Source organism: Synchytrium microbalum (genome assembly GCF_006535985.1).
Source record: "Synchytrium microbalum strain JEL517 chromosome Unknown SmJEL517_scf0015, whole genome shotgun sequence".
NCBI lineage: Eukaryota > Fungi > Chytridiomycota > Chytridiomycetes > Synchytriales > Synchytriaceae > Synchytrium > Synchytrium microbalum.
In genome coordinates this window covers 186324-209767 of record NW_022158364.1, presented here as the reverse complement: position 1 = coordinate 209767, position 23444 = coordinate 186324, and the positions used below count along the sequence as shown (strand labels likewise).

The following is a 23444-nucleotide window of genomic DNA, read 5'->3' as shown; positions in this document are numbered from 1 at the left end:
TCGAAAGCCACTGAACGATGTTTTGAACGTGATTCGACTTCCCCACTATCGCACGATCAGGCAACCAAAGGAGGCTTCAGGCACCGTCATTACGTGATTTTACACGTATTAAGGTGGAATATATGCTCCAAGCTCTCGTTCCAATATCTGCTGCGAGCTCAAGTCACTCACTCACAACACATTAAACAACAAAGAGCAATGGCGAGAGAGACTCCTTTAGAGGACCCTGAAGGCGGCAGATTGATCCGCATCGAGCTCAAAGACTTCAAGTCCTACAGAGGCCATCAAGTCATTGGTCCTCTACACAACTTTGTCGCTGTTATTGGTCCAAATGGCTCTGGTAAAGTGAACGATGATGTGGCAGTCTGTTGCAGCTCGAGTTTCAGCAGTTCAAGAAGCTCAATCAATGTATATCACACTATTATATTAAATCAAATATTTATCTACACTAGGCAAGAGTAATCTAATGGATGCAATAAGTTTCGTACTGGGTGTGAAATCTACTCAACTGAGGAGCAACCAGTTAAAGGAATTGATCTATCGGGGCGCAAGAATCGCAACGAAAAAGAAGGTCAAACAGCCAATCAAGATAAAGGGCAAGGGAAAGAAGAGACCTCATAAAGATGATGACGAAGAAGACGATGAGGACGATGATGTTGAAGAAGCTCAAGGAGATGATGATGAAGATCAAGAGGATGACGATGCAGACGAAGACGGACAAGTCAAAAACCCAGCTGATCCTACGAAAGCTTGGGTTGCTGCTATATATCGTACATCTGAAGGAAGGGAAATTCGTTTCACTAGGACGTAAGTGTTGTGGAGAGCATCATCTGGAAGCCCACTCATACGATTGTTCTTCACGTTTCTATTTTGTACGCGTAGTGTCACAGCTACAGGAACTAGTGAATACAAGATCAACGACAAAACAGTCACCTATTCCAAGTACAATGATACTCTGAAAGATGAGAATATCCTAGTCAAGGCTCGCAACTTTCTGGTCTTTCAGGTATATCGACTTTCAGCAGCCGTCTTTTTGGTTTCGTTCTCGCTCACCCTCGTTGTGCTTTTAAGGGTGACATAGAGGCAATAGCTTCTCAATCTCCGAAGGACTTGACCAAATTGATTGAGCAAATCAGTGGGCAAGTATTATTCACTAGTGCAATTTTTTCGCATGTGTCGACTAACGGCATTCTCTATGAACAGGTCGCTGGAACTCAAAGCTGAATATGATCGACTGAAAGCACTACAAGAACAAGCTACCGAAACTTCAACGCTCAATTTCAACAAGAAGCGCGGTATTAATGCAGAGATGAAGCAAGTCAAAGAACAAAAGGAGGAAGCTGATCGTTTTGCCAAGCTGCAACGTCAGAGAGTAGGTTTTATTCCTGAGACAAGACTTTCTCGTAATCGTATTCTGATAGTTTTTTTTGTCTATTCAGGCCAAAGCAACTGTAACATACTTGGCGTGGAAGCTTTATCATTTGCAAGCCAGTGTTGAAGGCCTGCGAGGTGAAGTCACAGAAGCCAAAGATGGTTTTGCTGATTTGACTAAGGAGTTGGTAAGAATTTGATCAATTAGTACAAATTGAAGATCGTATCAGTAAATATCAGGCTTCCAATTGTTACTCTAGGCGGGTCTAGAAGCTGAGTTGAGGGAAGAAAAGGTGACACAATCAAACACCAACAAGGAAGTAATACGTGTTGAGAAGAAGATCAAGGACAAGACTAAGGAGATTGATCGTCGAGTATGTTAAGACGCTTGAAATGAAAGTATTTGGATACCTGAGTGACTCTTGTCCCACTTCTTTAGAAACCCGAGACCATGAAACTCGACGAAAAGATATCACATAGTACTCGAAAAATCACCACTGCTGAAAATAGCAAAGCAGCTGCTGAAATTGAACGAGACAAGCAGAATCAAGAGATTGAGAAGCTTGAAGCGAAGGTTCAGGCTGTGCAAAAGGCTTTTGAGAAGTTTGAGAGTAAGTCATTGTGGAAGAATCTGGAGCAGTTTTTTTCCTCTAACAATCTGGCTTCTGTATTCAGATGATATGAGAAAAGAGTTAAAGAGTCGTGCTGGAGCTGTTTTGACTGAGAATGATTTGAGTGAATACCGTCAGAAGTATGATCACTCATTTACCCTCCAGCTTGTTTTGGTCTCTTACTCATCCTTCATGCTCTCTTATGACTATATTATAGGAAGGCAGAACTGAATGGTCGAATAGCTCCAGAGACCCAAAAATTGGGACATGTTCAACGTGGTCTCACCACTGAAGTTGAAACCAAGAATCGACTAGAAGAAAAGTGTCGTATATTTGAGACAAAGCACGAATCGTTGGTTAAGGAGCGAGAGGATTTGAAGCAGCGTCGTGAAAAGGCATGTTAAGTGGCAGCCGTTTATCTCCAAGATCTAATACTGGTTTTTTTTGGCTCGTGTGTAGTTTGAAGGAAATCGCGCTGAAACATTAGTATCTCGTGATACTGTTCAAGCCGAATTGAGAACTATGGAGGCAGATGCCCGTCGTCTCAGGTAAGCTAAAAACAGCAACACGTCAGATTCCTACGCTGTCGAGATTTTGGGTTGACACTTTTCTTTCCCAGTCAGCAAGAGCTTGAATTGAATGAAAAGATAACCGAAATGTCGAATCGATTATCACAAGCACGATCAGATCGCCATGCCACAGAAAAGGAAGCCAAACTGAAAGACTGTCTGAAAACACTGCGGCAGACATTCAATGGTGTTCACGGGCGCCTTGTTGATATATGTAAACCCACACAACGTAAATACGATTTGGCAGTTACGGTTGTGCTTGGAAAGAATATGGATGCTGTGGTTGTTGATGATCAGAAGACGGCTTTGGAGTGCATTCAGGTACACTTTCGTAAATCTTGACAATTTCTTTTTTACTCACCCTTTTGTTGCCCATTCCTAGTATTTGAAAGAGCAACGAGCTGGTAAAGTCACCTTCCTACCAATGGACTCACTCTTAGTAAAACCCATCAATGAAAAGTATCGTGAATTCCATAAAGGAGCACGACTTGTCATTGATGTGATTCAATTCGATGCGCAATATGAACGAGCAGTCCAATTCGCATGTAATAATGCTATTGTGTGTGATACTATGGATGTTGCCAGGCATATCTGTTATGAGAGGAATCAGGAGGTTAAAGGTTTGTGATGTGTTTGACTCGGTATCAAATAAGTTCACAATTTGATAAGCTGTTTGCCTTTAGCTGTGGTCTTGGATGGAACAATCATTCACAAGAATGCCAATATCACTGGCGGTGCCACTCAGAATTCAAATGCAGCGCGTCGATGGGAGGAGAAGGATCTTGATGGTTTGTGTTGAACTCCGTTTCGCATATTGATAGATGCTGGTACTTATTTTTTTCTCTTGTTGCTAGCATTCAAGCAAGCAAAAGAAGGTCATTCAGCTGAACTCCGAGAGGTGTCAAAGGAATTGTATAAAGTCAGACACGTTGAACCCGTTCAAGCTCAATTGGCTACATTGCAAGCAAAGCTTACTTCGCTGAATGATGAGATAGTAAGGGGCTTTAGTTGCAATACCTTGAGTGATGGACGCTAACCTTCTTTTGGGTTTAGAACACAATTGATCGTAGACTTGCTGCTGTAGATCAACAGATGCAGCATGGTCAGGTTGAGCTGGCTAAATTGCAACCTCAATTCCAGAAGGTATCGGTCCACTTTGCGCCTTGCCTTTTTTGGATTTGTTCCACTTTGATCTGATACACGCGTGTCTTAGTCCAAAGCTACCGTTGAAACCTTGGAAGCTCAACGAACAGATTTGGAGACCATCATTCATGAAGCTGAAGACGAGATCTTTGCAGACTTTTGTAGACGAATCAAAGTGCCTAATATTCGTGATTACGAAGTAAGACGATCTTGTTACTCTCGTTTTTTGGCGAGTGGTTCTCATTTTCTGCTTTGTTTAGGCACACGAAACAAGGCTTGGTCAAGATTTCGAACGTAAACGATTGGAGCATACTAGACAGAAGGCACAATTGGATACTGAGTACGTAATCCGTTTTTATGATATGATATCTTTTGCTGACCATCACATCTGTCTATAGAATCAAGCATCGAAATCAATCAGTAGCAGAAGTTGTTGAACGTATTCGACGCGTTGAAGCCAGTATCGAAACCGATACAACCCTCCTTGCTAAATTACAAGGAGAAAAGGATGGCCTAGAAAACATAGCGCATGGCCTAGCAGAAGAAATAAGAACTTTCAAGGAAGAATTGAAGGCTTCTAAGGAACGGAGTGACGACACTGCTGTCGCCGTGGCTCGTCTCAAGAAGGAGGTGCAGAGAGTCACCAAGGACATTGAGGGGAGGAATAAGGGTGTTACTCAGAAGGTACGGACTCCTTCTTGAATACCATTTTTGGGCATTCTGTGGTCAACGGGGCTCAACTTTATCTGTCCGTTGACAGGAAGCTCAAATTGAAAAGTTGCTTTCCGAAACCTTTTCGATTCTGAGACGATGCAAATTGGAGGAGATTGATTTGCCATTGGCTATGGGTTCGTTGGATGATGTTCCTCTTGCAGAGGTATAGTTTTATCTGTGTGTTTATTTGACTCAATCAAGCTGACTCTTCACTACTGGTTAAACAGGCGCCAGAGACATTAAACGATGATCGAATGCAAGTCGATAACGAGAATCGACATCCATGGATGGAGGAGATTGAGGTTGATTACTCTGGTCTCAAGAAGGAGCAGCGAAATAATGGCACCGAAGAGATGGATGCCAAGCTGCAGGACGATATCAGGAATATTGTAGACGAGATTGAGAAGATGGCGCCTAATCTTCGTGCTGCTGACAAGTGTGTATAATGCTCCATACTTGGTGTATTTTTGGCATACTTGTTACACATATTCTCGTTTTAGCCTGGAAAGGGTTCAAGACAAGTTGAGAGCTACTGTAGCTGATTTTGATGATGCTAGGAAGCATGCTACTGCTGCCGCCAGGGCGTTTGAAACCATCAAGAAGGACAGGTATGCCTTCCATTACTCCCTGGTTTTTTAATGCGTCGCTAGATCTCAACCGTCCTGCAGGGCTGAACGATTCCAGGCTGCGTTTGCACATATCGAGAAGCACATTGACAAAGTATACAAGGAACTTACTAAATCAAAGACATTCCCAATGGGAGGGACTGCATATCTCGCGGTTGAAGATGATGAAGAGCCATACACTAATGGTGTCAAGTACAATGTGATGCCTCCCATGAAACGATTCCGAGATATGGATCAATTGTCTGGTGGTGAAAAGACTGTTGCTGCTTTGGCTTTGCTTCTGGCTATTCATAGGTACGAGCGAAGAAAAATCGCTGTTGACATTACCACATTGTTTGTCAACAAAAACTCACTATTCATACCCACCATCCATAGTTATAAACCAGCACCTTTCTTTGTCTTGGACGAGGTCGACGCAGCACTTGACAATGCCAATGTAGCTCGAGTAGCAAACTATATCCGTGCTCACGCCAACGATGACTTCCAATTCATCGTCATCTCATTGAAAAACACCTTCTATGAAAAAGCCCAAGCACTTGTTGGGATATATCGTGATTCGATAAACAACTCGTCAAAAGTGCTGACTCTCAAGTTGGATGGGAACTTTGAAGAGTAGTGTGTTGTTTTTTTGTATAGCTGGTGGGATGTGTATAGGGGATTTGTTTTGACGATTTGTATTTAGATTTGCTTGTCGCACAGAATGTATTATTTTTTTCTTTCGTTTGATGATTTGGGTCTCATTGTGGTTCCCTGTGTCGTTTGGGAAATGAATTGTTTCAAGAAAGTGTGGTAGAGAAGAGGAGGCAAAGTGCAGGTGATGGCGTTTTGGATGTGATGAGAATGAGGTGATTATGAGGTTCCATATTCGAAGGTTGAAGAGAAGGTTCACAATAAGTGAGGGCATTCATTCTGTTGACATAAGCGGGACGCAATCTGACCGTTCGCTGCTTCTCGATAGATTATCAAAGTTACGGCAAACAAAAAGACGTTAAAGCCCGCTACATACTCCAAGTGCAGATGATGTTCTGAAAAATGAGAACGTTAGGTCAAGGATGGCAACTTTGTACAGATATATCATGACGTTCTCCGGCGTTTTTGTCCTCGCTCTCAAGCTGCAGAAGACCTGACGAATTGATTCAAGTTGGAAATCGTCTTGTGCCGGAGACGTACGTCCTTTTTGGCATCTATTGCATATAACCTAATATGCCTATACTGCAAGATGTGAGTAAATCTGAAAAGAGCAATCGTTCCCACTTGTTGAGGACAGCTTTATCTTCTTACAATTCCACTTCTGCAATCTTGAGTCTGACATTTGACATTCACCCTTGAACCATGAAAACAAAGACCACCTATACAGATCCTGCTGTGAGTTATGAGGCATTTTTGTGTCGCTTCACCTCCTTTTTTTGTGGTATTGGGTATTGGACACATGAAACATCGCCTCCCCACACCTCGGTTCCACTCTCTGACTCCACTTTTATATCACAAACAGATCCCAGGTGCCTTCCTACAAGACTTTGTCCGCGTCACTATGACCATCGCAAAGAGCCACATCTGCAACGAATTCAGAGCTAAAGTCATGCCCATCATAACATCAGGCCTGTCAAAACTCAAAGGCCAAACCACAGTCGACATCGTATCATCTGCAGACAGAGTCACTCCCATTAAAGACGCCGACCATATAATTGGTACCATTATTCATATTGACATGGATGTCAATGTGAATGTCGACAGGGTTGTGGACGTTTGTTATCACTAGTTGAAGCAGTGCTTTTATTTGAAGGGGCTACGCCGGATGCAAAGTATGGTGTACGCCCTATTATGAGATATGAGGCTCAGAAGACTAGGAATGGGTGGAAGGCTTTGTTTGTGCTGTCTGTCATTGTGTACATTGCTTGTGTGGTGGTTGATCTCGTTCGAAGCTACTTGTAGAATGTTATCTAGCATCAACAAGTGCTTTTGCTCAATGGCATGTATTTGCATCTGTATCATCTGTAACTTAAAACTCCAGCAAAAACAAATCAAGGTTCATTGTGTTGTTGTCTGATTGAATATATTTGTTTCACGTCTTCCACCAGCAATCGTTCCTTTACTAACCCATGATATCTGTTTATAAGGGTATTGATATATGATATTGGATTGCCACTTTGTTCTTTTGTATCTTCATCGCACCTGTTTATAAACCACACCGCTTACACCCCTCTACCCATGCTTATAAATCAGCTCTCACACCATGTCCCGGCCCCGGCAACTCACCCGCCAACGTAGTCAATGTTCCCTTTGGCTCGCACGACGCCCTTCCACTATACGGCCCCGGCTTAGGCACCCTTCCAGCCTTCAACTCGTCCAAAATCCACACTGTATCCTTAGGCGTCAAATCCTCATAATAATCATCATTCACCGCCAACACGGGTGCATTAACACATGCGCCAGCACACTCTACTTCAACCAGCGTGAACATCTTGTCAGCAGTGGTTTCCCCAACCTTGATATCCAAGTGCTTGGCAATAGTCTCGACAATCTTACTGGCGTTACGTAATTCACATGGCGACGTGGTGCATACTTGGAGAAAGTATTTGCCGACTGGTTCACGGTTGTACATTGTGTAGAAGGTGGCTACTTCGTAGACACGCATGGGAGGCATTTCGAGTAGTTTAGCGACATAGTTCATTACGGATATGGATGTCCAGCCTAGTTGGCGTTGACCTAGATCTAGTAAGGGCATGACGGCAGCTTTTTTGTATTGAGGTGGGTAGCGAGATATGATTTCTTTTGCACGGTCCATGTTTTCCGGAGTGTATTCGAATGGGATTGCGTCATTGTTTTCGGGTGTGTCTCGATGCTGTAGTGAATGACATGTGGTTAGTATATAGGTCGCAACGTGATGTGTGTATGTGATGTTTTGCACACAAGAGTTCAAAGTTAGATGCCCCAAGTAAACAACAAACGGAGACAGCTCATACAAAATCAAACCACATTCAACACCCATATTCAATACAACAATGGCTTACCAGCATGAGTTTGTCAGATAGCCGGGATGGAGTAGATGACAGTGTCCTTGTTGCAGTTGCTAGGACAGGCAATCGCATCGGACTGGTACGTAAGACTGCTCCGGATAATACGAGCCTCCTCATAGCTCGAGATGCTATACGTGGTGCGGCCATCCTAACAGAGATATACCTATTTATATATGGGCAGCTCGTCATTTCCAGGTGTCGAAGGACTGTCGAAACTCCAATCATGTGGTTGATGGTGGCAGAGAGAGCATGAGAACGTGTGTTTTCGTTTAAAATAGGCGTCAATATTGTCTGCAGCTTCCTTTACTATGTCCGAAACAGCAAAAACCGACTTTGTGCAAAATGCTGCCATAACCGCTATAACAGCTAGTCCTAGACGTGACTTGAGTATGCATTTCGAATCTAAAACACGTGAATTTCAACTAAATGACCCTTTTCCCTGACATAAAACAGTGTGATTCTGTTATCTCCATACATCTTCTATCTTGACCATAACATTTTTTCAGCAATCAACAAGATGGCCAGTCGAAGAGCAATAAGCCTACTATGGACTCCATGTCTCGCACAAAGGAATACACTAGCCATGCGTCCATTATCTGTCGCATTCTCACAACAGAGGTTTATGGCCAGTAAGTAGTGAAAAAACTTGCACATTTGACATTGCAGTTAAGAAAACAAGATGTCGCTTAGTGTTGGAATTACGCAAATCGATTTTATTCAATCTCATCTAATTCACATTTTCGGTCTCCTTCTTTTGCAATCAGCTCGCAAATACACACCCGACCATGAATGGGTGACTATATCTGGAGATGTCGCGACTGTTGGAATCACCGATTACGCTCAAAAGGCCCTGGGCGATGTCGTATACTGTGAATTACCGGGTGTCGGCAAAGTATACGCTGAAAAAGGTATGCAGATATGAAGACTGGGTGGACTCGATGTTTGGAGTATGGTGGGGTGTGGCAGAAGGACGTGGTTCCGTGAAAAAGCTATAAACGGTAACTCTTTGCTTGGTGGTTGCAATCTACTATATGATGTCGTACTAGTAGTGTCGGTGTAGTTAATGGTGGTTGGTGTCAAGAAGAACGAGACTTTTGTCGATACTGCACGCAACCACTTTTGTTGTGTTGGTCAAGAGCCCTTGCTCGTCCCTTGCTCGTGCTACAGCATATTGATCACTATTGTTCGTTGCATTTGAATCTCGATCTAACCAAACCCTCCTTCTCACCCTCACAAACCAGACCAAATGGGCGCTGTAGAATCAGTAAAAGCAGCATCCGACATTTACGCTCCCGTATCTGGAACTGTCGTCGAAGCAAACAAGGCATTGGAAAAGGAACCTACGTTACTCAACAATTCGCCTTATGAAGAAGGTAAAGACTTTGTGGTTGAACTGTGATAGCTCTACAATGGTCATGATGTAGTTACCTTTTTTGCTCACACATAACTCTACATGACAATAGGCTGGATTGCAAAGATAAAAATCAGCAAACCAAGTGAATTTGATTCCCTCATGGATGAAAAGGCATATACTGCTCATTGTGATGAGGCCCACTAGTTAACACAGGGATATAATCTATAGAGAGGGAGACAGCATTCAGAAATATACTTTTGGGTGAATCAACAAACACATTCAAACATTCTTTTCCGTTTTTTTCTCATTGTGCAGAACCTGAGTCAAAGAACACACTGCATATACTGTAGAGTTAACATTAAAGTAAAAAAAGGGTTCTTTTTGTTTTTGTGCGTGTTGAAGCAACTTCTTTTATACTGCGTTTTTTATACATCTAAGAAGGTTTTGAATGACTATTTTACCAAATGCATAACAACGTCCAAGTTCTTATATAACCAACGATTTCTTTTCGTACTACCACCACTCTCCTCCACCTTGAGAACTTCCGTTTCTATTATTTAACCACCACCTCTTAAACAGCAAACTCCACCACTTCTTTACTAAAAAACTTTTAATAGAAATAACGAGACTAACATTTTTTCCAAATAATCCCTCTTCCTCCTCTAATAATAACGGTGCAAACCATACACCCCCCTGCAAACCCATCCAATTCATTTCCAATTCAATCTTTGATTCCATGCTTTAGAGGTTCAAGCCAGCAATTCCTGCCTCAATACCCTTTAGCGTATTAACAGAGTCACCACCACGTCCTACTCCGACGTCACTATGCAGTGATGTAGGAGACCAAATAGAATCTGATAGAGCCAGTAGATTGCTGCTGGATAGCGAAGCTCTTAAACTACTACTATCTCGAGCCTGTCCTACTGGTCCACTCAAACTCGACAGTCCGTTTAATGACAGAGTTGAGGCCGAATGGGATAAGGTTGGCAGTGGTGCTGATAATGGTCCTCCAAGACCAATAAGACCTAATGACGACGCTGATGATTGCTGTACATCCTGTGGATTGATTCCTACACCTCGGACATAATTGAGGATTTTCAATGACGGCCCATATGGAATGCCTAAATCTTTTAATGCATCTTTGTTCAAGAGACTGAATGCTTCGGCGTCGATTTCGTTTTCGGTAAAGACGGATTCGTATTTCTCTAGTCCCAATGTTCTGAGAATGGCTTTTACAGATGATTGCCCGACTGGTGGAGGAGTTGTCGGTGGTGTCGATGCTACGGCAGATACTGACGATAGGTGTTTGGGATTATCAAGATAGGAGTCCTCCTTATGAATGTATGGACAGGTTCCGTATCTCCATTTCTCGCAATCGACACCTCGCATACATATCTTTGTCTTGTAGTTGTCAGGACTAGGAAAAGGAAGAAACGAGTCAGATTGAAACTCAACGTCCGTAAAGCGAAAAGACTGCCTTATCTCCCGGATGATGGGCAACTTACTGGTATGTCCTTTCATTATCCCCATGAGCCATCCCACACAAATCTCCACGAATACAACTTCCATTCATAGTATATTCCGTACACTTCTTTCCCGAATATTGCACAACAGTAGGATCTCGACGTAAATCTTTAATGCCATGAGCCAGCATGCATCGTTTACCCAGTGGACATCCAGTGACTGTATCATGATCAGGACATAATTGAGTCTTGTATGTTGCTGGATGATATACATCTGGATGCATTCTACTCGAACTGCTGCTGTTACCACTACTGCTGTTACTAGCACTACTTGATAATTGCTGGACACTGCGTGGTGGAGTTGGGAAGGCTGATGATGATGAGGATGACAACAAGACTGGGGATGATAGGAGGCTTCCGTTGAGTAGAGATGGTGGCATGGATGGGTTTGGATGTGGAGCTAGTGGCGGTGATCCATTTGATATTGGTGATGGGACTGAGGAGTGGCCATACCATGGTGAGGAGTTCGTTTGTCGATGGTCATCACCCATCATTGATGATGGTGGCAGTGGTCTTAATTCACTCGTACTATGTGCGTATCTAAGTGTAAAAAGGCAATGAGTTCGATGCATATTCCTCCCCGTCATTCCTTATAATCCCCACTCGCTCAAAGCCCATCCAATCAAAAATTAACACGAGCCACAATTTTCACATGTCAAAAAAAAAAGGCCAAGAAGAAACGTACCGACATGCATCACCGAGATCACAACCTTCAGCTCTATCAATTTTACTACACATTCTAGTCTTGTATAATGGATGTGAAGTGATATCACGATCAGCATCCATCATCCCCCGTTTTAATCTCTTTTTTTCCAAAAATGCTTGGACAGCTTGATCATCTAAATCAGCAAACTGTCTACCAAAAATACTATCTTTACCACCGAATGCTCGTAGTTCTGATTCAGCGTGGGCGAACGAGCATGCGTCTCCGTATTTGCAAAACCCATTTTCTCGGATTGACCGACACCATCGAGTCTTGTAGTGGATTGCTATACTGGGTGGTGTTGGCGATTCGGATAACTCTTCATAGTGTGTTTTGAGCTAGATCGATGTAGAGTGTATGGTTAGATATGTTTGATAAATGTACAAAGTTTGCGTTTGTACCTTTTGTGAATGGACATTTGTTCCGTTAGGGACACCCTCCGAGTCATCTCCTTCGTACTCGTATGGAGGAGCAGACTACGAACTATAGTTAGTATATGTACTACGATCATTGCTGTATGCACTAAATACCTGTGGATCAGCGAATCGGTGTTGAACCACGAATGGAGATGCCATTCTAGCAGGTTCATCCATAGGAGTAGGAGAAGCAGAATGAACGGACGAATTGGATGATGAATGATGACTACTGTGATGATGGTGCGGGTGCATATTGTTGTTGTTTGCATAGTGGTTGTGGGAGAGTTGTCTAGGCATATTTGAAGGAGTCCTGATTTCCGATACGGAATGAGCAAATTTGCAAAAATGACCATAGACGCAGGTCCCTTCTCTATAGTATCTACATATAGATGTCTTGTACTTGTTGTTTACTACTACAGAATGTTGTCCAATGTTCATGTTTTGCATCTGATGTGGAATATCTGTTGCAAACGAAAAATAAGGAGATGATTAGTTCGGTAATAATCGGAGGGATATGATGAATGAATCCAGTATTGGGACTGCTTGTAATCTGTCCCTATTATCGTCTCATCGGCCTCCAATCGTCATCTCGAATCCTTTTTTTCTCGACATTTGACAAGTTGCAATATTTGACTTGATGTGGGGAGAACTTGACTTACGTTGATGAGGACTCTCTCCTAGAATCATGGCTGTCAAATCAACAGCTTCCTCCTATCGTCTACAAACAAACTTGACTCAATCTCTCCTCACTTTCGGAACGATGGTTTGGAATCAGATTGTGGAATTGACCCATACAACAGAAGACTCCAGACCAAATCGACCGACGACGCTCTGATGATATAGGACGTTCAAATAAATAATATAAAATAGATCAAACACGCTTTAATCGTTGTAGGGTGGAGTTGAACATGCGTATCGTGTCTTCTTTTCACGCTTCACCCCGAATCACGGACAAATCACGGCTTGATAGATTTCACATTCAGAGAAGGAGACGAATTTCTATTTTCTTAGTGGATCCCACACCAAATCACGTATTCAACATGTCACCGCTTGCGCATTGCCCACCCAAAACCATGTCAAGTCCAGATCTATCGGTCATTCGAAACCAATGCAAATATATATCTTCATACCAAACATGTTATTTACAGGTATTTGCGTGCAGATGCCCGCACTTTAGTATCGAACGACGGAGAGGTTATTGGTGCGTTCAGTTCATAGAACGGATTCATCAAGATCTACAAAGTTGATAGATGAAGTTAGATCCAAGTTGACTTACAACAACGGGAGAGCTTCAAATGGATACGTAACATACCTTTACAAACATTTCATGCGATTCTACAAAGAAATTTCTTATGCCGTCCACGTTTGGAGTATCGTGAAGCAACATGAATTTCACTCCTAGGTGGACATTTATTACGTGTAAGCTAGATCCTTCTGCGACATAACAAATATGACCATTATCTCACCACTAGCAGAGACGTAAGCAGACACTAGCCATTCATTGTACTTGTCAATGACTTTGAGGTACCTTGTGAGTCAAGACTGTGAGATCCGAGTCAACCCTCAATTGTAAGCAGGAATGAGCCTACATAGAACTAGTACCCCACATAGAATCTTCCACAATATCCAGCGCAGCATGAACAATGAATTGGTTTAAGTGTCGATGGTCTTCTTTCTACATTGAGCATCAAATGTGTGATTGACTTGCCCAAACACGACGCCAAACACGTACTTTGGCTGTATCGGCACGAGTTTGAGGACCGAATTCAGCTTCATAGACGGGATTATCTCTGCAATGATATTGTAGTTGGTAAGCATCGCAACGTCTATCAAATGTGATTCAAGCCTTGCCTGTGGCCGACGATTACAAAGTAGCTATGAATAGGATGACTTAAGATTAGTTCGATGATATGCACAAGATGACCGCTGTAGATTTGAACAAAACTTGCCTGTTTCCTGCCATCTTGGTTTGTGAGTTTGCAAGGGCGAATGATGAGAGCGACTCTGAGGCCAAACCAACGTGTTTTCGCCTCGCTAAGTGTTGATGACGCGTCAAAATTTAGGATGTCGTATGTCATGCCCTACGTTTTCCTTCCGCTCGGTCAGACTTCAATATATTGTGGTGTTTATTCGTCGTCGTCCTGTTCTTCCTCCTTTGCCTCCTTTACGACGATGCTCTTCTTAGCCATTTCAATGGTTTCAATGGTATTGTTTTCTCCTGACGTTTTCTGTACTGGCAATCCTTTGACATTTATTGATGATTACAGCGTACTTCACCAAACGACACAATGACGACACGTATCAGCTTTCAGGTCAGGAAGGAGTAACTTAAAGAGGCCTCGACCAGTAATCTATATTCGAAATGCATTAGTTCGCTGCAATTCAAAGCTTATTCACTGACTCTGCATCATCAATAGAAATGGACGAAGCTCTAGGCAAAGAGTCAACTCAAGCATTCAGAAAGAAGGACTATGCGACTGCCGTCTCCGTCCTAAAGACCCTACTCCAATCCTCGAATGACACTCGGGTCATCACCAATCTAGCCATTGCCGAATACTATTCTGCAATACAATCACGATCTGCTACTCCATCTTCCCTAGCTGCACTTCAAGCTACCATATCCGATGCTCTGGAATCTCATAAAGCTCGTGATCTGAACATTCAATCTACCAGTGCTGGAGTACCGCTCACATCATCACCACCACGGAAATCATTGGACGATGACTGGGCTGTATCCAATACTGCTACAGATGAAACTGCTGATCATGAGGCTGGTAATACAGACGATGACGAAGATCTGGATCCTACAAAACTTCCGGCTCTACCACCTCCAGCTTCGGATTCCGCTTGGACGCGTTATAATCGAGCAGGTCTCTTGTTTTACTCAGGGCAAATATCCGCTGCTGCCGAGCTATTGACCCCGTTATATGAGCTACATGTCGAGGCACTTGATGACTATATCGCTATACGGGTGTTATTGTTGCTGGCGGATGTATGGCTGCGTTTAGACAACCCACAAGGTGTACTTAGGATTGCTGGGTATCTAGAACGTAAATATGCTCGTGATCGTGATAATGCTGGTGCTGGGAATGCTGCTCGTCGTCTGTTTGTAAATAATGGTGAAGAGGCTACGGACGATACTACAACGAATAGTCATAACAAGCCAGTCCAATTCTCTGACGATGAAGATATCGAAGAGGATGTATATTTAGATGACGATGATGCGAGTGCTTATGGCTCAGTGCTTGCTAAAGCTGGTGGATCTCAATTCGAGCCAAACTCTATCAAGTTTGCTGATGAAGATACAGCAGATAGTATAGGTCTGCATAATGTTACCACATTTGATGCCAATAATATCCCAACATCACCTATTGGTGCTGCAGGAGGATTAATCAGATCAGCAACACCAATGACAGCAAACGACTCTGAAGGATCTGATACAGGAGCACTATCACCCACAACACCAATAATGCCTCTCCTCCCAATCCCATCTCCAGATCGTGATCCTTTATATCGACCAAGTGCAGACGACGCACTCCCATCATACCACGTGTCATTTAGATATACTGTACATATGCTACGAGGCCGTGCTCTCCTCATTTCAAATCGCCCAAAAGCCGCCAACAATGAATTCAGACAAGCGAAGCGCTTACAACAACAATACTTATATCATCATCAAAAACATTTTGAATCTCGTGATAACGAGCCAGAATCTCTGGTTATAGATGATCTATCACCATGGCATTATCATGCGAAAGGGGAATGGTTGCTGCATCATCCTGATAAAGCCATGAGTAAACTTGATCAGGTTAAATCTATGATGCCGAGACAACACGAGTTTAAAGAAACAGAGCATTTGAATCATGATGCTCGACCTTGGAGTGACAAGTATTGGTGGAATGCGATGGGTGTGTTGGCTGAAGAGGGTGGTGCGAAAGCATTGTCATTGTTGAGTTTTGTTCGTGCTCATGGAAGGAATACTGAGCATGTGAATGCTATTACTGACCCATTACGTGAGTCCAGTGTTCGGGGTTAACTCTCTCTTTCGTTCCCTCACTTTGGTTCTCACTGACATCGTTCTTTTCTACCACGCTTCCAGTGCCATCATACTTGGACGACTCGCCGAGCATTATATACAACGCTGGGATTGAATTACTCGCTGCTCGAAAAACAACACAAGCTTCTGAATGCTTTAGTACAGTGATTAGACTCTTACAAGGACAAGAGGATCCTAGTGTGCCTTTAGCCAAAGTGTGGCTGCGAGCTGGTGATTGTTGTTTGATACATCAGGAGAATGTTAAAGTGAGTAAGCGGTTGGCTTGTGTTGCCGCAGTGTGTGGTTCGTAATTGCTCCTTTTTCTCGTTTGCAGGATCAAGTAGAAACCACACCATCAACGCGATCTGTCCGTGTCGGAGGATTTCGAATAGCTGTGTTAGCTCCTCGTAGACCGCCGATGAGTGAAGATACAGAGTGAGTTCGTCTGTATTGTTGCTGTTTTGCAATATTTTTATCCTTATCATTTGTTTAAACTTGGCAGAGACGAGTCACCGCTATCATATTCATACGCCATCCAATGCTTCAAAAACGCATATGTGCTGACTGATGGTCAGGTGAAGCAACAAGCTGATTCTGGTGTGAAACTTGTTATGGTTGCTGCGCTCAGTGGATGGACATACTCGACTCTTATGTGTGGTATTGCTTCAGAAGCGTATGGATTGGCTATTCTCGCTATGGATGTTGCGGAAAAGGAAGAAGATGCGGCTACGGATGAGTCCGAGAAGAGTTTTATCCATCAGCATACGTATGTAGTGTTGAGAATTTGGTTTTTTTTGTTAGCGCTCACACCAACAAATATGCGCCAACCGTAGACATATGGCACGACTGTATGCTGCACGTGCACTACTGGACTTGGATCGAGCAGATGAAGCTGCCACCTTGTTACAACCGTTCGTGGAAACCGATTCGAATGCCAAACGAGCATATATTGTGGCATTGTGTCGTGCCGGACGTACATCTGAAGCATCTACTGAACTCAAGAATATGTCTCGTAGTAGTAACAATGGACAGTCATCAAGGAGGGGTGTTGATGATGATGAGACATTGAGGGCGTGGATGGCTGGTCAACAGATTTGACATGATTGGTTGATGATTTTTTTCGCCAAGTACAAGCAACCCTTCATTGCACATATTTTGTAAACATATGAACTCTTTTGCATCTTGTAAACATATGTGATTTATTATTACTTACTACTAATATATTGTTATTCTCAAATCTATTCTCACAGTTTACCAGCCTTTTTCGTTCGTGATTTATCCATCTGTGATATAACCAGCTCTGCTCCAGGCACTTGATTACCCACAGCCCACCACGCATCAGACTCAACACGACATGTTTTTACAGTCGCGTTAGCCTGTTCAAGCCTTTCACGCTCAAAATTCACAAACGCAGACTGGAACGTTTGCTGTATGCTCGTTGATTGCTTGCGAGCCTTTGCCAGTATCCTCCCCAAACACGCACCATCCTGCATCGCCATGACCGCTCCACGTCCCAAGTATGGTCTCACTATGTTCCATCAGACTTGTAAGCCATTGGTTCTTCGATGTTTTTTTTTGCACTTACTAGCATGAGCAGCATCTCCAATAAGCAGCACCCTCCCATGCGCGTAGCTTTCAATTGGATCAATATCCTTGATTCGCCATATCGGCACGGTCTTCACTGTTGTCGTGTGTTGGAAGGCTCGTGCGAGGATGGGTAGTGCTGGGTGGTCGAGCTCGGCGCGTTGAATTGCAAGGGCGATTAGTTGGGAGGGGGTGAGTGTATCGAGTGAGCCAGTTGGGGTTTGGTGCTTTTCATAGTCGGCTGAGACAGAACGAAGAAAAGAGCATAAATGCACCGATCTGTAAAGAACTCAAACTTCCGTTGAGCTTACTTAGCAAATCACAGAATGCACATAATTCGTTGTTTCCGAGTGGGAACAAACCACACTACACGCAAGATTGAGAAGAGAAATATGAATAACGTTTGGCGAACGCCGAAAAAGACTTCATGCATCTACTAACATACCTGTGAGAGTGTAGACAACGATGTGACGCTAACTCCGTTATTAGCATTCCTCTTTAGTTCTTCAGATAAGGAGTCCTTGGCATCATCTGGCACAGTGCAAAGCAAATATATGGCGACAATGTTTGAGAGTTTGGGCTGTGAGTGCTATATGTTGGTTGACGTGTTATTGAGTAACTAATTAGTAATTGAGTAACTCACTCCTAGCATTTTTTTGTGGTCGTCCATGATAATTAGGAGGATACTTACGGGGTATATTTGGAGTCTGAAAGGTGAGAATACACCATCTAGTGAAACACATGTCAAATTCGTGGTACTTGACACCAAGAGGCAAAATAAACAAGCGTACCAGAGGCAATAACATAATCAGCCTGCACCTGACTCCCATCCGCAAACTTGATCCTCACACACTCGGTATCCTGGCTCCACGACTCAACAAACTTCTTATACGTGATTATGCCTTTTGGCAGTGCGTCGTGGATTGTTTCAAGGAGTGCTGTTCGTTTGACTTGTGGGACGTACTAGGAGGAAAAACCGCGTAAGCCTTGAATTTACACCCACAAGGGAACGATTAAAACGTACTTTGCCAGCAGGACCAGGTTTACGTGACCAAAAGATCTGACCAGTCTTTCCGTGCATGTATATAATGTTTTGAGAAGGCCGGATCAGTTTCTCTACGGCGGGGGCAATATTCATTCCTTCGGCGCCAAAGCATTGTGACCAACGTTTTTCGTCTCCTAGGCCCAAGTTGTCTAATATTCAATGAGATGTTTGATGAGTTCGACTTGAAGACATCAAGAACAAAGCTTCAAAGGAAGAATGCAACACTGAAGCTGACTACATGCAAGCGTAGCTTACATTGAACGCCAACGTGCTCTGTCACATTTGAATTTCGTTCGTAGATTGTAATATCACACCAATCTCCACAAAAGTTCTTGATGCTGAGAGCAGCGGCCATGCCTGCCGGGCCAGCTCCAACTATTGCTATCTGAGTCTTCATTTCCTCTGTTCTGAGCCTGAATTCAACTTGTGTGTGCCTGATAATGCGTTGATTTGATGGACGGATTTTTGTCAAAGGCTTTTAGGAGCCATTGCAGCGAAGCTTGACAGCTCAAGCGTTAAGGAAGAGAACGTACTCGTACGCGCATCGGAAGCATGATGGAGGCTGGTAACCGCGTGCATCTACTCAAGTACGCCATGTTGCTTCAAGCAATACCAAAACTTGTTTTCGCAACGCTGCTCTCTTTAAACGTCCATTTCAAGTATGGATCGGTGCTCGAAACGCACGTTCAAACAAGTAGCACTATTGCATCTATGAGCTAGACCTCTTGCTCTTATAGTTCTTCAATAGCTGGTCGTAGCTAAAGTCGCAAACATTAAACGCAGGAAAAGAATCCGTATCCAAGAGCGTTGACAAGGAACCAAAGAGGATGGAACTGTCAATAGGACTTTGTTGCTGCATGAAATTACTACACGTCGTGTGGCTGGAGTGCCCGAAGCTATGGCCCAACATCACCCTCTACCAAACCCACATCCTATGTCCTAAAGATAACGCTTCCGCTGCCCAACTTTAACAAACCACTGAGACAAGCCTGTAACGAGCATTTTAGAAATGGCCTTGGCTTTGGGCCTTCTTGCTGCCAGCTTGTTTGGGAATGCATTGGCAATCCCTTCCGCTCCTGCTATACACAATTTGACGATTGTTATATGTGAGTGATCCGGCCACTTGGAATATGGTCTATGGCCCATCGAGGCCGCAGCTTGATTTGTGTTTGTTGCTAAACGTCTTCTGTCATGATGTAGCTGTTGATAACTTCTTTCAGATGTACGTCGCAAATCAGACGATTTGGGCAGGACGTACGTATACTTTGACTGTCTCTTGAGATGATGTAAAAAGACTGGTGCTGACGGTACGCTTTCGTTTAGCTCACGATGGTGATGGTGTCACCCAATATGCATGGATGCAGATAAACACGTTACAATTTAACGTTACCGGTGACGGGCCATGGTTGATTGGTCTTGACACCTTGGATATCGGATCCTATGCAGGAATAGACGCTGCTGTATTCTTAGACGGTTCGCCTGTCGGTGTTTCGGGTTCCCTTGGTTCTCCATGGAAGATGCAAATCGCCCCATCGCCCAACGCAACCGTAAACCTCCTTGGAACCAATGGACGCAACAGCCCATGGAGCTACCTATCCTACATTCAGCCACAATCTAATATTGGAGACTATTGGAGCAAGATGACAAACTTGACATATGACGACTCGAATTGGACTAATGGACAAAACGTCGCTAATATTCAGTCATGTATCGCTGCCATGTCTAACTGGAAGAATATGACAGACTATTTACAAGCTGCTGCTGGAGTTCCTACGTATATGCAATGGCCAACTGGATGTGTTACTGGATCTGGTACTGTTGATCGAGTATACTGGAGGTTGACAGTCAGCTTAAATATTACGCAAACCAATTTCGGAACTGGATCGGTATGTGTTGCTCTCCAGATTTTTGGAAAGCTAAAAAATCTAACATGAATCCGTTTGAATAGACTGCCACATCTCTCGCGCCTTCAGCTGTTCCCTCTACCACCATTAAGGCATCAGCTGCTCCATCGACTACTATTGCCGCTTCACCTGCTCCATCTACCACAATTGCGGCTTCAGCCGCTCCATCCACAACCGTCGCCCCCTCAGCTGCTCCATCTACTACCGCTGCTGCTTCTCCTGCTTCGTCGGTAGCACCGTCAGTTCAAAGTTCTGTAAGTATGATTTCTGAGTCCGCCAAAAACGTCTTGGGAAACTTATTTCAAACGTGCTTTATAACTGACTCAATCAATCCCATCCTTTTAGGCTGCTCCATCTGCAGCACCTTCAACCACCGCAACACCTACTCCTACCGCTACACCAACTGCCACATTTGCAATCCCTTCCATGCCCTCAACTACAACTGTATCAGGACCACAAACTGGTGCCGGTGAAATTGGAGCTATTTTAACCCCTGCTTCAAGTCCATCTCCTTCTGACACCCCATCTGATGGAGCTGGTTCGTCAACACAGCCAATTATTATTGGTGTTGGTATGTTGGTTGTGTTTATTCAAGTTGGATGGTTTTCAAATACCTCTTGCTCACTATCATTTCCACATCCATTGAACAGGTGCTGCAGCCGGTGTCGGAGCCGCCGTCGCAGCCGGTTTCATGTACCGCAGGAAGAAACTCGCTCAAGGTGGCGCTGATATGACCGAAGCTGGTAGCTCTGTTGGATTTACTTCTGTCATGAATCCATCATACAAGGGCACCAACCAAGAATCTTACAATCCTTTATACGAGTCTCGTGGCATCCAGTCAGCATTGTCGTTGGGAGAGCTGGGTGAAAGTTCCAGCAGCTTGTTCTGAGGTGCCTTGTGTTTGAAGAAGGCAGTACGTAGATAGATAAATACCCAATTTTTGTATTTGGACAAGCTTTTTGATGAAATATCTGGTTCTTAAGAAATTCAGAGTGGGCGTGAGCGAGATGACGCGATAGATAGATAGATTTGCAAATTAAGTTATTTGGTGGAAATTGGTTTGACACGTCATTTATCGCCGATTGTCAAGTTGTTTATGCTAGTGATGGATGCCACGCCTCCGGCATTCAAGAGTTGTTTTTAGGCCTGGTTCTTGTGAGGCGGTATCAGGCTCCGACATACTCCTACCGCTACAGCTGCGACAGAAGAAGTTAGTCAATGCTGACGTAGAGGTCGGTTGGTGCGGTCTCTCCATCATACAGGCAGAAGGATACAGGTGAGTCATGATTGAATTTTGACTCAGAAATCGAAGCATGGCTTCCTCATAGTTGATTCATAGTGGAAATGGTTTGTTGGACACATACACGTCCGTGATCGTGCCAAATGGAGGACTGAATTTAACTAGAGGAGAGGCTCTGGAAGCATTCGAAGCTCGTTCTACGTATCTCATGCCTTTGCAGGAGACTCCAATAACTCGGAAACAAATCAACCGATTCCGGTCTAAGCTCTATGTAAGTCAGCAGCGCACTGTGCGTCAAGTGCAGCAATATCGGGTCTTGATCACTTTTTCTCAGTCAAATTTAGGACATGGCTACCAGAAGAAAATCGCTCTTCAGCTTCAGTAAAGTCTATAGGTCATGGAAACAAATGGTGGATGAACTCTCAAGTATTCATTGAGATGCATGCTGATGCGTTCCACGCCGAATCACGTATCCGTGCAACTGGACTCGTGGATTGAAGGCTGAAGGGAGGTCTACGCGGACCTTTCTTGGGTCTTGTCATGAACCTGATGGAGTCATGGCGTTTACATCCAGAGTTTACAGTTTCCACGGGGAACTCGTCTGTATGAGAATATATTTATGATTCGTGTGCTTTCAATGTGTAACTGAAGCATTTTCAGAAACCTTGAACGTGTCAATTTGTTCTGTTTTGCCAGTTGAAGTTTGGCGTCTTGGCACAAACGCGGCTCAGGCTCAAAAGTCTCATGTAAAAACTGTTTGGAATGGGAAAATGGTCTCAGATCATAGCGATCGCTACGCAAAGTTTTTGTATCCATCCAACGACTGTTTTGTGAATTGACGTTAATGCACACGTTTTGGATCCTCTCAACGCAGAGGGGACAATTGAAATAGTAGGAATTTCAGTTTTTAATGACATTCTTTCAATGGATCGAAGGAGTACTCTAGTCATAGCCGAAATCAGACTCCGAACATCGTTTGAGTAGCACCTACATTTTCAACCCTTTCTATCACTTAGCGACGTATAGATAGGGGACACCCTGAAGGGTCCTACCAGATCTCAACGTGCTCGTCGCTACTCATCATGGAAGGACTTTTCTACAAGACCCGTCCACCTTTTGACAACTTTGGAGAAGACTATCCCACAAGTGCCCTGATCAAAACAGCAAAAGAAGAGCCCGATCTACCGTTTATCGTATCAGGAGCTTCCAAATGGACGTATGCAACCGCATGGCGACGAATCATCGCCCTTGCAGACTTTATAGAGTCGAAATTGGCAACATTAGGCAAAAGTGATGATGCTACTGTAGGTCTAATGATGGAGTCAGAGCCGGATTTTGTCATGTGCGCATATGCGCTATGGACTCGTGGGAGGACGCCGCTTGCTCTTTCTCCAAACTGGAGTTTGGCTATACAGGATACGATTGCTAAACGCAATAACATATCGCTATTCTTACGCAACCGTTTGGAGGTTGGTGTGTTCCCTGCGGGAGTGACGTGCTTTGATACCAGTGTGGTGGATGAAAGTAGTGTTGATGAGTGCAGGATCCAGGCGTTTGAAGTTACAATGGCACCGAGGATTGCGTGGGT

At 43.7% G+C, this 23444-nt stretch overlaps 6 protein-coding genes across 6 annotated transcripts; 3 read left to right on the top strand and 3 right to left on the bottom strand.

The window, feature by feature from the left end:
- Positions 1-198: 198 nt before the first annotated feature.
- Positions 199-5650, top strand: SmJEL517_g03097 (uncharacterized protein; the record flags this gene model as incomplete). The annotated part of the gene is made up of 24 exons (XM_031169025.1): positions 199-340; positions 453-807; positions 883-1006; positions 1072-1135; positions 1221-1372; positions 1440-1559; positions 1632-1745; positions 1811-1982; positions 2047-2122; positions 2200-2381; positions 2470-2530; positions 2602-2872; positions 2934-3171; positions 3235-3339; positions 3406-3545; positions 3605-3694; positions 3765-3893; positions 3955-4034; positions 4093-4378; positions 4455-4571; positions 4636-4844; positions 4909-5016; positions 5077-5328; positions 5410-5650. 24 exons carry the CDS (start codon positions 199-201, stop codon positions 5648-5650), a joined length of 3828 nt encoding a protein of 1275 aa, XP_031024963.1.
- A 1596-nt stretch (positions 5651-7246) lies between these two features.
- On the bottom strand, positions 7247-8198 carry SmJEL517_g03096 (uncharacterized protein; the record flags this gene model as incomplete). Its single annotated transcript, XM_031169024.1, has 2 exons — positions 7247-7876; positions 8046-8198. The coding sequence occupies 2 exons, from the start codon at positions 8196-8198 to the stop codon at positions 7247-7249; spliced, it is 783 nt and encodes a 260-aa protein (XP_031024964.1).
- Positions 8199-8359: 161 nt separating this feature from the next.
- Positions 8360-9609, top strand: SmJEL517_g03095 (uncharacterized protein; the record flags this gene model as incomplete). The annotated part of the gene is made up of 5 exons (XM_031169023.1): positions 8360-8438; positions 8558-8680; positions 8816-8959; positions 9293-9424; positions 9515-9609. The coding sequence occupies 5 exons, from the start codon at positions 8360-8362 to the stop codon at positions 9607-9609; spliced, it is 573 nt and encodes a 190-aa protein (XP_031024961.1).
- Positions 9610-10146: 537 nt separating this feature from the next.
- SmJEL517_g03094 (uncharacterized protein) lies at positions 10147-12344 on the bottom strand (the record flags this gene model as incomplete). The annotated part of the gene is made up of 5 exons (XM_031169022.1): positions 10147-10822; positions 10911-11468; positions 11614-11969; positions 12033-12107; positions 12162-12344. 5 exons carry the CDS (start codon positions 12342-12344, stop codon positions 10147-10149), a joined length of 1848 nt encoding a protein of 615 aa, XP_031024962.1.
- Positions 12345-13189: 845 nt separating this feature from the next.
- Positions 13190-14010, bottom strand: SmJEL517_g03093 (uncharacterized protein; the record flags this gene model as incomplete). The annotated part of the gene is made up of 6 exons (XM_031169021.1): positions 13190-13282; positions 13360-13445; positions 13514-13575; positions 13637-13722; positions 13780-13837; positions 13964-14010. The coding sequence occupies 6 exons, from the start codon at positions 14008-14010 to the stop codon at positions 13190-13192; spliced, it is 432 nt and encodes a 143-aa protein (XP_031024959.1).
- Positions 14011-14466: 456 nt separating this feature from the next.
- Positions 14467-17181, top strand: SmJEL517_g03092 (uncharacterized protein; the record flags this gene model as incomplete). Its single annotated transcript, XM_031169020.1, has 5 exons — positions 14467-16060; positions 16147-16349; positions 16418-16518; positions 16586-16849; positions 16917-17181. The coding sequence occupies 5 exons, from the start codon at positions 14467-14469 to the stop codon at positions 17179-17181; spliced, it is 2427 nt and encodes an 808-aa protein (XP_031024960.1).
- Between the last annotated feature and the right edge of the window lie 6263 nt (positions 17182-23444).